General features: G+C 39.1%; 1 protein-coding gene across 7 annotated transcripts in view; it reads right to left on the bottom strand.

The window, feature by feature from the left end:
* The window catches only part of KATNAL2 (katanin catalytic subunit A1 like 2), a 30,506-nt gene that overhangs the window by 4,729 nt on the left and 11,915 nt on the right, over positions 1 to 13,862 (bottom strand). For 4 of the 7 annotated variants that reach the window (XM_030511698.1, XM_030511697.1, XM_030511699.1 and 1 more), the window contains exons 8-13: positions 13,286 to 13,363; positions 11,081 to 11,179; positions 10,517 to 10,580; positions 9,149 to 9,267; positions 6,962 to 7,053; positions 5,011 to 5,121 (exon numbers count right to left, since the gene is read on the bottom strand). In XM_030511698.1, the coding sequence (XP_030367558.1) occupies positions 5,011 to 5,121; positions 6,962 to 7,053; positions 9,149 to 9,267; positions 10,517 to 10,580; positions 11,081 to 11,179; positions 13,286 to 13,363 (563 nt within the window). The remainder of the gene's footprint in view (positions 1 to 5,010; positions 5,122 to 6,961; positions 7,054 to 9,148; positions 9,268 to 10,516; positions 10,581 to 11,080; positions 11,180 to 13,285; positions 13,364 to 13,862) is intronic. The other 3 variants (XM_030511704.1, XM_030511703.1, XM_030511705.1) reach the window with 1 other exon arrangement.

Below are 13,862 nucleotides of genomic sequence, written 5' to 3'. Positions count from 1 at the left end.
CCAAAATGGGCTCCCAAATCCCCACATGGGTGCCTACCTAGGTTTTCCACAAGCCTCAGCATGCCTGGCTTTCAGCTCAGTGGGAGTAGAAGCATCCCTCTTCCCAGAAAGGACCTCTCAGTTTGGGAAAGCTCATTCCATGTGTGCTGAGCCAAAGGCAATGAAAGCAACAATCAGAAAACCAGATCAATAGGAACTCAGAGGACAACAGGAATTCACTCAGATCCATCCCTGTACTTCTAATCAAAACCTCAGAAGTAAACACCAGAGTTTGATAATCAATGGCTGTTGGTATATGGGTACTATTATTGATGTTTTTTAAGATGTTTAAGGTGCCGTCCAACATTCAGTGCAACACGTCTCACGCAGGGTTCCACCCAGAATGGACAAAGAACAATGTTAGTCCCCACTCTCCTTACAAATGTATTTTTCAGCTCAACTTTTCCTCAAAATTGCTTTACTTGGCTGGAAATAATCACTCTCCGGCTGACCAGCCCCTTGGCTTATTTACCTACATTACCATCCTCTGCATAAACAGGGTAAAATTCCTCATGGTTTTAGAGGTACCTGGTCAGGTACTCTAAACTGACCTTGCAGGAAAAGGACAACTACAGCCAGAGTCTCTGCAAATACCTCACAAATCCTCTAAATGATGATGTTTTCCATCACTCCTCCTGCTTCAGAGCACTCCTGGGGTGTCCCCCAAGATCAGAGTTTCATGAGCTCCCTCACCAAGCCCACTGATACACAGAAGTTGCTCTGTTATTCAGAAAGGTTGCAGTGACCCTGCTTATTGGCTAAAGAGGAAAATAAAGACAGAATATTTTTGTTACCTTAAGTGTTTAGGTTGTTGCTGAATTGTTTTGTTAGGAATCAAATGCAAGGTTAAGTGACGCTAACCAGAATACAATAACAAGTACTGAGCCAATCAAAATATTGTCTCAAACAATAGCCAACAGAAGTATCAAGAAACGCTCATGAAAAGATACGTTTAAAAGCAGATGACTTTATGGAGCTTTCCCAGCTTGACATCAGGAGGCATCATCCTACTTTATCACTTCCAAATTTCATGAAGATAAACAAGACAAACACCTGTTTTCATTTCCAGAAGGAAAAATGGTAACAAATATATCTTAGACAGAAATTAAAAGACCTCAAGAACTCCAGAGATGAACCCCAAATGGTAACAAGTGCTGACTGGTCCATTAATTACTCTCTGCCTAGTGCGATCATCACTGCAGTGCTCTACAGGAAAAGGCACCAGGAACAAAGGAGCTTCTCATCCTTCCTACCTCCCACCCTCCTGTGCAAATGGCCTGAGCAGAACTCCCACAAGCTGAGGGCTTGTTCTCACTCCATGTCTTCTCCTGCTCCTCTTAGGGCTTCCCCACACCACCCTCTGGTCTTCTTCCTCACTCTCCTCCACCACACACACCGTGTGCTGCTGAGAGTGAAGGAATGGGTTCACTATGGTGTAATCACAGAATCACAGAATGGTTTGGGTTGGAAAGCACCTTCAAGATCATCCAGTTCCAACCTATCTGACGTGGGCTTCACAGCCTACCTCTCCTTCTACCCATCTTGGCCATGTGCTCACAGCCGCAACGGGACTTGGCTCAGACAGAAGGGAAGAGTCTTATCAGCCTGCTCCAAAGCTTCATCCACCATGAAAGGAAGGGAGAAGAAAGCAGCACTCCATGGAAGTTGAATTAAATGCACTAATACCTTAGGAAACATTCACTGCCTGGTTAAGGAATCACTTTATTTCTTCACTAATGAGGCCTTTATTTTATTTAATTACATTGAAACATTTCAACAAGTAATTTGTCAATAGAAAGTGCCTTGCTGACGAGGAGCAGGAGGCGGGAGTGGGCAGCAAGCACTGACTGAAGAGGAAGATCAATAGCTGCAGCTTAAAGACAGCGTAAAGAGCTTTGTTTAGGCTTCTTTTCATTCATTTAAAAGCAGCTTGGCACTAGTTTTTTCCATGATCAATAAATATCCAAGTTAAACAAATCTCTTGAAATCCAGCTTAATACCAAATGTTTGCAAGAACACAGGGCTGTGCTGTGAAGCCACAATCTCGGACTGTAGTACTAGGGATTCTGAAACTTTGTTATCCCTATGCAGCTGAAGTCTGTGTGTTACAGCAGGACTGAATGTCACCTAACACCCGTAGAAATAATCTGCAAGCATATAGTTGAGATCTTAAAAAGAGTTCAAACCCCACTGACCTCTCTGGGTGCAGATACTCCCAAATTCCTCAAGGTTTAAGCTTCAATGACAATGTAAGAACCTCATGGCTTTCACTAGCTTTCCATCCCCTAAACACCTTTCTAAGCATACACACAGACACATCTTAAAGCGTGTTCTCTGCAGGAGGGACATTTATGCCAGACAACCTAGTTCTTACACTCAGAGGTTAGATCTGCTTAAGAGAGGGAAAAACCCAACCTGCCCACAAGCAACACTGTGAAAGTCCGAAAGGAAATTCTAAGATCTCAGGTATAAAACTGTCAGAAGCCAGAGCTGGCTTCTCACAATGTCTCAGCTGTCACCCTTGTACCAACACGGATTGCTTTCTGTGGGAGCAGAAATCTTGTCATTTTGGATCTTCCGTAAAAAAAAACTTGTGTCATTTTGACATTTCAAAGAAGCAGTTTTGCAGAATTTAGCACTTCAGAATTGCAAAATGATCCAAAATCAAATGTGTAAACCACTCCAAACTGTATTCTGCAATTTCTGCATGACTTTCCAGAAAGAGTTTATCAGTTGCAGAAGGCAGACACATGGTAGTAAGACAAACAGGGGAACATCTTTCCCCAGAAGCAGAAGGAGGTCAGCTCCATGCTTTCATTAACACATCTCCAAGATCCCTACATCCAGCACCAGCTACAAACGGATCTTCAGACCCTTTGCTGTCTCTGAACTCTTTCTTCTTCAGTGGGTTTCGAATACCCAATTTTTCCTTTCAAACTGGTGTGCAGGAGTGGAAAGACACGGATCCTCTAAAGACATCTGATCCTTTTTAATACTGCCATGCTGCAGCATTACATGTGAAGCTTTGGTACTCGCAGGATAATTTCAGAAACAACAGAAAGGTGCAATGCACTGCTCAGAGTTTCTCTTTCTGAAGGGTAATGATACTATAACAACATTAAAATTTATAGTGTAAAAAAACCCCAAATGAATTATTAATGTATTAATTCTCTTTCAAACTTAAATAGCTACTATGTGTGCGAACAGTTTTTCAGCATTTTCTTACACAACTGGAACATAATTAAATTAAATTCTTTTCAGTTCCTTTCATGTAGATACTGTAACACAAAATGGGGTGGATTTTATACTGATTTAAATTCATGAGCTTGTCCAAGGCATAAATCCCCCAAATCAACACACAGACTCTGCTATTACCGCTATAAAAGCCAGTGATGGGTTTGTATTCCTGCTGTTGGGTCAGGGTAGGAACCAGCCTAACTTCTACATCTAATTTCTACTTAAATTTTAGGTGCCCATATAGCTATTCTCCTAGTTAAAGGGCCTGAAAGCCCTGGGCAGGCCACAGAAAGCGGCAGATGAAAGCCTCTTGTTATGTTGCCACTTTGGCACTTGAATTTCAGCAGGTGGCTGTCAGAAGCATCCTTCTTTAGCTTTATGGGAAACTAAGATTTTACATAAGGAAAGAAAATGTAGAGGGAAAGACAGGCTTGTAGAAGGAGGCAGACTGGATGTCTTCCCATGATGGACAGAAATTCCAGCCTTTACATCAGAGAAGAACTGTGTAATTCTCAACTGAGTTATTTGGTATTTATTTCAATTTGTCTAATTCTAATGAGGGATACTTAAGAGTTAACAAACTGCCTGGTTTTATGCAGCAACTGTGTCTCTATGCCTAAAAGAAACCAGTCTCTTCAGGCTTTCTTACATTCAGAAGAGAGAAATAATTTGAGCTACTCTCTTGGTACCTGGGCCCTGGTCCCTGCTTTGATTTACAGCATTGCAAAATGGGTTCATGAATTGGTAGTTCAGGGACAGGGGGAATCTTGGGGCAGGCAGAAATCCAGACTAGTTTAGATTAGAAAACTAACTTCAAAACCAAGCCCATCATCAATGTGCTTCAATTCCCTGTGCAAGTGTTGGCTTCTACTCTGGAAAATGATTAGTGAGCTACAAATCAAACTGTTAAAAATAGCTGTGCTTAACCAACCCCCATCATTTTCCCCATGTACTAACTGCAGCCACTGGGGGTTGTACTAGAGGATGGGGGTTGGACTAGATCATCTCCAGAGGTCCCTTCCAACCCTAACAATTCTGTAATTTGATGATGTTTTGTATGAAAGAAGAAGATATTTTACAGTAGTTCAAATGAATGATCAAGCCAGACCAACATGCTGGCTCTGGCAGTGGCCATGGCACACGAGCTGGCCATTTTCTACTGTCTGTTGGATTCCCCCGAGCATTCACAGTTGTTACTACAAATGTCACCTCCCCACCTCATCCCATCCTGTCTTGTCCTCAATACATGGCCTGCCCATTTTGAGAACACGATGAAGTGCCACAGTTCCAATCTTAAAACTTTTATTCTAAATTATGTTAAAGAAACTGGACTGTTTTGTCCTTCAACTTTTCAAAGTCACATTTCATACCAATAAAATCCAACATTCCTACTTATGGAGTATCCTTCTAAGCACTAGATGTTTTAAGCACCTTATAGTTCCAGGCTGAAACCCTTCTTAGCTTAAACATAGTAAATAACTTGCCTATAAAGTAAAATACTCCATTTTAAATATTAGCAGCTGGTAAGACCAGCATATGTTGACTTTATTATGGATTATTCTCATGTGACACAAATAGCAAGAATTGTAGAGTTTAAAAGTAAAAGCTCCAAATTAATCTTTAAATGCTTTAACCAAATATCAAGGCTTTTTCTGCAGAAGTCTAAATAAAATCTTTATCTGTGCTTAGAAGCTCATGCAAATGTATTCAAAATGTACTCTCTGGATCTCTTACCATGGCAGATTGGAAGCTGCTAAAACAAATACAAGATCATCAGATCGGGCCAAGCCATCCATCTGCACCAGTAATTCTGTTTTCATCCGCCGACTTCCTTCATGTTCACCACTACCAAGATTCAGAGAAATATTATTTGCTCAGTGCATTAAAGTAATCATCTTTATTTATACAGTGTCATTCACAGCAACTGAGCCCTTGTCACAGTTCTGCCCCAGTTCAAAGCATGATTAAGCTCCATTAGCTAACATCTAAGCATTAAAAATCAAGCTTTCTAATGATTACTTAAATGGACTCTCTTCAGTGCATTAATGTGAGGAGAATTCACTAGAATCCAAAGAAAATATTTATTTTTTTATTCATATTAATCTCCACGCAACATTGACGTTTACTGGAAAACAGCTAAGGTTTTGATTGATTGATCTATGTAAGAGAACTTTTTTAATGCAATAGTTGCTATTAAACAACTAACACAGGGCAACTGTAGGGCAACTACTGGTATTTTTCTGTGAGTTAATGCTAAGTGGCCACAAGAAGATTCTGAATTCAATATTTTGCAAAATGTTCCATCAAAAACAAACAGAAAAATATGCCATGTTTAAATTAATTTAAAAATGGGGCAGAGACCACGTGGAAAGCATCCTTCCTCAAAAATAGAAGGGGAACTTAAGCAAAGTGATAAGAACTCTGGCCCTGATCCAGGTAACCAATTTTGCAGGAAACCAGTCTGAACTCTTGGTCTCAGGTGTGGAGTTCTTGGAAACTCCTGGATCAAACCCAGAGAAAACATCAGAGTCTTACATGGTAAAAGCTACAACTCAGGTTTAATGGCTTACTTCTGCAAAAGCATACACATATCATTGACAAGTCAGTACTTAATAAGGACGTGTAAAAATAACTATATAATCTTAGATAAGAATTCTTATTAAAACATATAATCCAGTGATGTTTAAAAGGCAAAATATTTATGAAGGCAAAATCTTGCCCACAATTAATAGCAATTAACTGGCAATAATTACAAGCTGTATCTTTACGATATGGCATATTGTATTTGTACATCTTTGTGAGTATATAATTTACAGTACATGAAATCCACTGTAATGGGCTTCTAATGGATATAACAATATTTCTCTTGCTTCTTCCCCACCCCAAAGCTTTTCAATCTGTTTTTAACAATAAACTGTTTATGCCCCAGATGACAATAATGACATCCTCCCATTCCTGTATCTGGAAGTCCCGAGAACGCCACCTAAATTTATCCCGTTACTGAAAACGTCATTCCACCGTGTACACCCACCTTACCTTGCTATACCTAAGCCTGTCCAGTGTCACAACATCAGCTGCTTCTTACTCACCTCTAACAAGTCATCTGTTGTTTCCCCCTGCCATTTCCACTTCAAATCCCTCATTTTAAAACACAGCACCACTGGTTTTGCACTTCCCTTGTTCTACCAGTCTCGCTGGACCCACAGTCCCTTGCTAATCTCACACAACCTGTCTTTCACACTTGCTTCTCTACTGATCTCATCTACTGTGAACGAAACAACCACTACATCTCACTCTTTAAATCCCCAGAGCACACACAATGCTTCCATGAAGCAGTACTTTCAGAGCTGATAGGCATTCTGACAGTAAGACACTGTGAGGCTCCGACAGCTGACAACAGAAGAAAAATTGCTTAATAAAAAGTCAAGAAAATTAACCATTATCACTCAAAGTAATTATAATGTCAATAAAGTCTAAAAGACATGTCTTTCAGAGGCCCAATCATGCTCCTGTTGAAGTCTATAGAGTAGCCTCAGGCTTTAGTTTAGCTAAGATTTATCTCTAACAGGTATGCTCTGTGATTAAACATTGGTCAGCACCTGAACACACACATAGTATTGAAAAGATGCAGTAAAAGGCGGAAAAATATTCTCCTAAAGCCATGTTAAGTGGTCTCATCAGTTACCCAGGAGCAGTGCCTCTTCGACTCATAACTGACTCCAGCTCATCCAAGAAAATTGTGGAAGGAGCATGGTACCGGGCAAGCTCAAATAACACCTGTTTAGAGAGAAGCGTAAATGTGAAAGAGAAGATAAACTAACACAAAAAGGCATTAAGGGCCACTGGCACAGAAGATAAAATTTAACAGCACCCACATTCCAAACTCCTAGGACAAAAAGGGATATCTGCTGGGAAAAAGCTCTGGGTAGGCTGAGGGTCCCTGAGTCCTCTCAGATTCTGAAAGGTCTGTAAAGGAGGTACAAAGAACACAGCCTTATAATCCTGTCTCTATATGTAAATCTTTCTGGCTAAATCCTATCAGAGCACCCTGTGAATAATGGGATAGAAGAAAATGATCCATCAGAGAATTCTGGGAGCCCCTCAACTGTTAGGAGATTAAACATATGTCTTTTGTTGTTGCTCCATTTGTAGGGTTTTTCTTAAATAAGGATTTGAGAGAAAAACATACAAGTCATCTGAATTGAACCATAATGAAAGAAAATGGACTGGTTCTCTTGATAAGAATCAAGAGTTCTTTTGTTTTTCCCAGTGAAAGCAAACATAACCTTTAATCAAGATTAAAAAATAGAGTATTAAGCCAACACAAAAAATCTGGGTCTGCCATTTGGAGAAAGAAGTTTCATCTATATTTCTGTGGAGAGGCTTATATTAGAGGTTAAGAACATACTGTCAGTTCTTCAGTGAAGTATTCTTAGAGTTTTTAAATAAATATCACTAACAATATATATTAATTCAGCACTTTTTAATCCTAGCACTTAAAAAAACCCCAAACTTAAAAAGATAATATGTATCTTCCATACGGCGGATATGAAGCAAAGGGTTTAAATTACTTGCCCAGAGTCACATGTAGTCTATGACCAGTCTATGCTTTTATTACAAATCTGAAATATAAAATCACACCAATACAGCCAAGAACTGAGGAGAACAGGTTGAGTGCACATGCCTCCAAATGACTACAAAACTCACTTATCCTTCACACAACTTCAGAAAACTCCTGCTCCAGCCTCATGTGATTTTAGGATATAAATTCACACGATACTTCTCTCAGAGCTGTCCTGATCGACAATCTTATTTTGTTGTTGGACTCTGCCAAAAACTCAACTAAGGGTAAAATGCCACAAATTCAGTATCACTGCAAATGCTGCAGCATGTTCACAAAAACCTTTTGGATGATGGTGTCAAAAAACAGAGTGCCCGTTCCCTATTCCTGCCAGAAGGGAAACTTCTAGGAAGCTACTGAGACAGATGTGATGAGGATCAATAATATAGTAGGTGAATGTCAGAAGAAAAATGTGCCATTTTAAAGGACAAAGGACAGATGAAGAATAATTATGTTGCAGACATTGCCTAAAATTCAAGAGAGATTAGCAATGCTTGCGATGCCATTTGCCAAGTGCAATCTGTTATGGTTATTCATTCTCAAGAGCTCTGTATACATCCGAAGTGCAGCCAAAGAGATGAGCGTAAAGGAAGGCAAAGAGCTTATGGATTTCTTACACCGAAATGGTGGACATTACAAAGACGTTACATCGGGCAAGGATGCTACACCTGAATCCCTGAATGTTTCTGTACCACAGTAGAGCCATGCATGCTAATTGCTAGGCTATATGCAAAAATACATCTGCCCATTTACCATCAAACTACCTTCCTTAAACTATCATCACATCTGCGTTTGACTGTAATATCTTTAACACAGGAATTCTTTGCCAATTCTCTGCCCTAAGAACTAATAATAGTAGGGAATTCGGGAATCTAAATAACATTTTCTAAGGAGCGTAAGAGCCAACCCTCGCAGAAAGTGAAGTGCTTTGAAGGGGTGCAGACACTACTTTAGTTAGGAATCTGCTTGCCTGTCTGCTTGCCTGTGAGTCAAGAATCTTTGCTGCCTTCATCTGCTTCATCCTACACTACAGAACTAAAATTCCACAGCAAGAATCCATTGTGAGACATCTGCAGAAGTGATGTTATTCCCATTTGAAGAACTAGATATGAGTCACATGTTTTGTCCAATACAGGAGAGATTACGAGTATCAGAGGAATACTCCACTGTCCAGTTCTGTGTTAAACTCCAGTTCTTTAAGTGGGAACCTGACATTTGTTAAAGTACAATGAATGACAGAGTAATTCTTACCCGGACAAGTTTTTCTGAATCACCCCTCCATTTGCTGACAATGGTGGATGCTGATATGTTGAAAAAGGTTGTATTGCATTCTGTAGCAACAGCCTTAGCAAGCAAAGTTTTCCCAGTACCTACAAACAACAGTGTGGAAGAAATTCAGTCTCTAAATACAATGCAAATGTTTGAATAATTCCCCTCATAATACTACCAGTTAGATCGAAACAGTAAAATAGAAGTCATAGAAAAGTAGAATTATTTGAGTTGGAAGGAGCTTTGAAGGTCATCTAGTCCAACCCTCCCAGGATGATCAGGAACATCTTCAATTAGATCAGCTTGCTCAGAGCCCCATCCAAGCTGACCTTGAATGTTTCCAGGGATGGGGCATCTACCACCTCTCTTCACAACGTGTGCCAGTCTTTCAGAGTCATTCACTGAAAGAATCTCCCTTCTTTTAGTTTAAAATCATTACCCTTTGTCCTATCATACAGATCCTATAAAAAACTCTGTCCCCATCTTTACTGTAAGCCCCCTTTAAGTAGTGAAAGGCTGGAATAATGTCTCCCCAGACCCTTCTCTTCTCCAGGCTGAACAAGTCCAGCTCCCTCAGCCTGTCTTCATGGCAGAGGTGTTCCAGCCCTCAGATCATTCTGTGGCCCTTCTAGGTCTGCCTGGAGAAACTCAGGTAATACAGCGCTGAAAATGCATTCCTCAAATTCTGAAGTACAAATGCTGAAATGGTCTCATGCCTTCTGTGGCGAGTACATCTAAAAATTCACAGGAACGAATCGAGTTTACTGCAGTGACAGTAAACAGTCTTTGCAACCTGACTCTGGAAGTACTTGTGCCCTCTCTCCCTTTCCAGCCACACTCATGGTGATAATGCTTGTGTCAAAGTGGAGCACAGGGAGCACAGGGAGCTGCCCCAGCGAGCACAGCAGAGAGCAAAGCTTTCACCCCATTTCTAAAACAACCCCCAAACGCAAAAGAAGAAAAGGACATTTTCCTTAAGGAGGTGGGTCCATGCCAGATTTATTCATGTTTCATAAGATCAGGTCAAGCCAAACTTGATTAATATGGTCCAAGCTGATTGAAAACAAAGATATATGTTCTCCCTCCTCTGAATGGTTAGTGTAAGTACTGGTTTTGGAAGATTCCGGTGTAGAAATAATGAAGGGTTGTGAGAAAGGAAAATGGACAGGTTTGAGTGTCAGAGACAGACATAATCATCCAACATTATCTCTCTTTATATCTCTCTTTATTTCACATTACAGAACATGTTCTTTATTAACACATTTGATCTAATTAGTACCAATGATTTATCCATGGGACAAAACCAGAAGCAGTGATAAACAAACAGATATAGTATAAAGCTCTCCATACCTGGTGGTCCATACAGCAATAATCCTTTCCAAGGAGACAGAATGCCAGTAAACAGCTGTGGGTACTGTAGAAACAGAAAAGTAATTCAGAATTAAAAATGTATCAATTATAAAAAGATGTATTCTAACCCCTACCTCCACTGCTCCTAACTTATTCAGGAACGTAAGAAATTTGAAGAGAGGGGGATAAAACCCCTCCAAAACAATCGAATATGTATTTACTATTTGAAATGTGTTTTAAGTGGATTCTTCAAATGCAATTGGTTTGATATTCTCTTCTGTAAGTAATTTTCCACTGAATTAATACAGGCCAAATCCAGCACCTCTTACATCACCAAAGGTGCCAAAGAATAGGACCCACTGCTTGTAATTTTACTATTGAAAGGCCATTTTCCTGCAGGAGAATGGGTATGCCATTGTCAGATGAAACAGGAACAGGAGCAGTTTTAACATGAACTGCCTACAAAAGCACAGAAACAGAGAGAACTCTAAAACACCACTGTAATTACAAGGAAAATGCTAACGAGCCCAAGAGTGGTTTTCTCAAAACTATTTAGCTCCTTACCCTTATGGGATAAACAACTGCTTCCTTGACTAGCCTTTTAGCTGCATCCAGCCCAATAATATCATCCCACTTCACGTTTGGATTATGGAGATAAATGTCCTGCAACATACATCACATCCTGTTAGTAAAACTTCTTCTGCAGTTGGATAATAACTTCTGGCAAAGTAAAACTATTGACTCAGCTATAAAGTAAGAGTGCTATTAAGTGATAGAAACTGTATTATTTAACCTTACGTCCTAGGGCCCTCACAAAAGGAAAGCATACCCAACAACCATTTCTACAGAGCTGCTACATCGTGCCCTGTTTCCCTTCAAGCCCCTAGTTTCCCCAAGAGCATATACACTGCTAAAGGTATACGCTGAGCAGATCTGTTTCTCAGATCTGTTTTCTGTTAGTTGCTTTTAGTAACCAGCTAACATATGAAGAGCTACCATGACATGAACATTTGCCAATATTTTGTCTTTCATGCTGGCAAGTATTGGATGCTTAAAAAGAAGTATAGGCAATAGGAGTGACATGTTGGTTCATATTTACATTCACCAAAATCTGCAACCAAAGGAATTTGATAATTAAAATTACATCTTAGTCTTTGAATTCAAACACCCTCTGACATTCACTCTTCGGTGAATTTCTCTTACCTCTTTTTTGAACATACTATTCTGTAGTAACGAGTTCCACAGTTTAATCACGTACAATGTGAAAATACTTTTGTTTGCTTTAAACTTGACATTTTATGGCTGCACCTATTGCTTATGTTATTATTTACAAGTGACAGTGAAAAACTGCTATTTACTCACACTATGCAAGACTTTATATGTTGCAGGAAAAGCTGTGAGAAACTCTAACAGGAGGAAAATATTCCCCTAAGCATCTATCAAAAGATAGTCGGTAATTAGTCTATGCCCTGAAGCACTCACTAAATTAATTTCATTTAATTCATCAAACTTTCCAAATCTTCTATGAATCTTTACATTTGCCTTAGTAATATTTTGTGGCTTTGAGTTCCAGAGACTAACTGTTCTGCACAAAATATCATATCCTCAGTACAAATACTTAGGATAAATTCTGCTCTCCTCCAATGAAAAGAGGCACTCCCCAGAGACTGAAGAAAAATTATGTGCTTATATCCGAGGGGAAAATATGATTTAATACAATTATGAAAAATATTTATATAGATTACACTTTCCCTTTCTATTAACAGCAAATTAAGATGAATCAAATTTCTGCTACTAAGTAGAGACTTCCATAACTGTTTCCAAATTAAATTAGATTGTATTGTAAAATAGATAACACATGCTATTTATTTTTATTGATTAACACAGTGTTATTACCATAGCAACTAGAAACATACCAGCACAATTTAAAAAACATACCATAACAAAGGTTAAAACAAGCCTGTTGCTTTTTTGTAAGGTAGCAACAACATTCTTCTGAAAGTTTACCATTAATTAAAAGCCAGGAATTGAAATTAATGAGAATTTTCTTACTTTAAGGTTGGAAATCTCTTAAGATGTCAATTCTACTAAAGTGCAAAAGCAAAACTTGCAGACCAAGAATTTGGGCCATACACAGCTGTAAAAATCAGTCAGCAAAAGTTTTACAGCTGGTTTTAAGTATTTGGGAGCAAGAGCTGATACCATTTCTGATGCTTATAGAAAGAAAGAGTCACAACACTATTTGATATTGTGATACTCCAAAGACAAGTGCCTTATGGGGTTTGGAAGGTGATGCATGCAAAGCATTTACCTGCTTCACAGCCACTGATCCCCAGTAGCCCAAGGCCTGTTTGCTAGACTGCACCTTGACTCACGAGTGAAATGAAACAGGGCTGACAATATTGGGATTCCATCCAGGTACATTAAATAATAGTTGGTATGAGCTAATATATTTAAATATCTCTTTTCAGTGTTGTATATAGCAGTAAGAACAAAGGGAAAAGCTATGACAGTCTCATGGGTACTGCATGATTAGATTACATGTTTCCCATTAGAAAGGAATGGTCTTAATTACTTCCTCCCATTGTGAATCAGAAAGAAACATCATTATGTGTAAAGAAATTACTTGTTGGGAGTTGCATGATAAGAAAATACCCCGCACATTCAAGAATAAGCACTATCAGTGACGGTAAAAAGAAACAAACAGCTTTCTCAGATGACAAAGATAACCAAGATCTCTATAAAACCAAAATGGAGATCCAGTCTTACTTTGCTTACAACTGTTGCAAGTTCTCTCATCTCACCAGTCATGCCAATAAAAGCACTAAGGGGTTTCAATAATCGTTCCTAAAAAAAAGGCAAACGTAAGTTCTTGTCAGACTTCTGTTATTTTTAAACAGATAAACTACGAAACAGTTTCAAAAAAAGCTGATACATCATATCTACTTTTAAAGCTGTAAAAATATGTATAATAATTGAGATTTTTAAGTAAGCCATATTTGCAGTAACTCTTCTCATCTGAAAGAATCTAATCCTGAAGTAACATTAAAATGAGCAGCTCTCCTACTACGCACATAGTCCTAAACATGCCCTATGTATATTAAGAGTGAAAAATGTCACTAGGGGTCACTGCATCATTATATTCTGTGTATTGACAGTCTGCAGCATGCCACCACCTAAGTTGGATGCGCTTACAACCTATGGCTTGTGTCAAGGAGTCATCACTGAAAATTTCTCTAAACCACCCAAATTCTGTTCTTATCTCAGCCAAGGCAGACACTAAATAACATACTGAATTCAAAGGAGCCAGAATTTCACCCTCAGAAGTTCTGCAGGTTTCTGCAGT

Source organism: Strigops habroptila, chromosome Z, assembly GCF_004027225.2.
Source record: "Strigops habroptila isolate Jane chromosome Z, bStrHab1.2.pri, whole genome shotgun sequence".
NCBI lineage: Eukaryota > Metazoa > Chordata > Aves > Psittaciformes > Psittacidae > Strigops > Strigops habroptila.
This window is presented reverse-complemented; position numbering and strand designations above follow the sequence as displayed.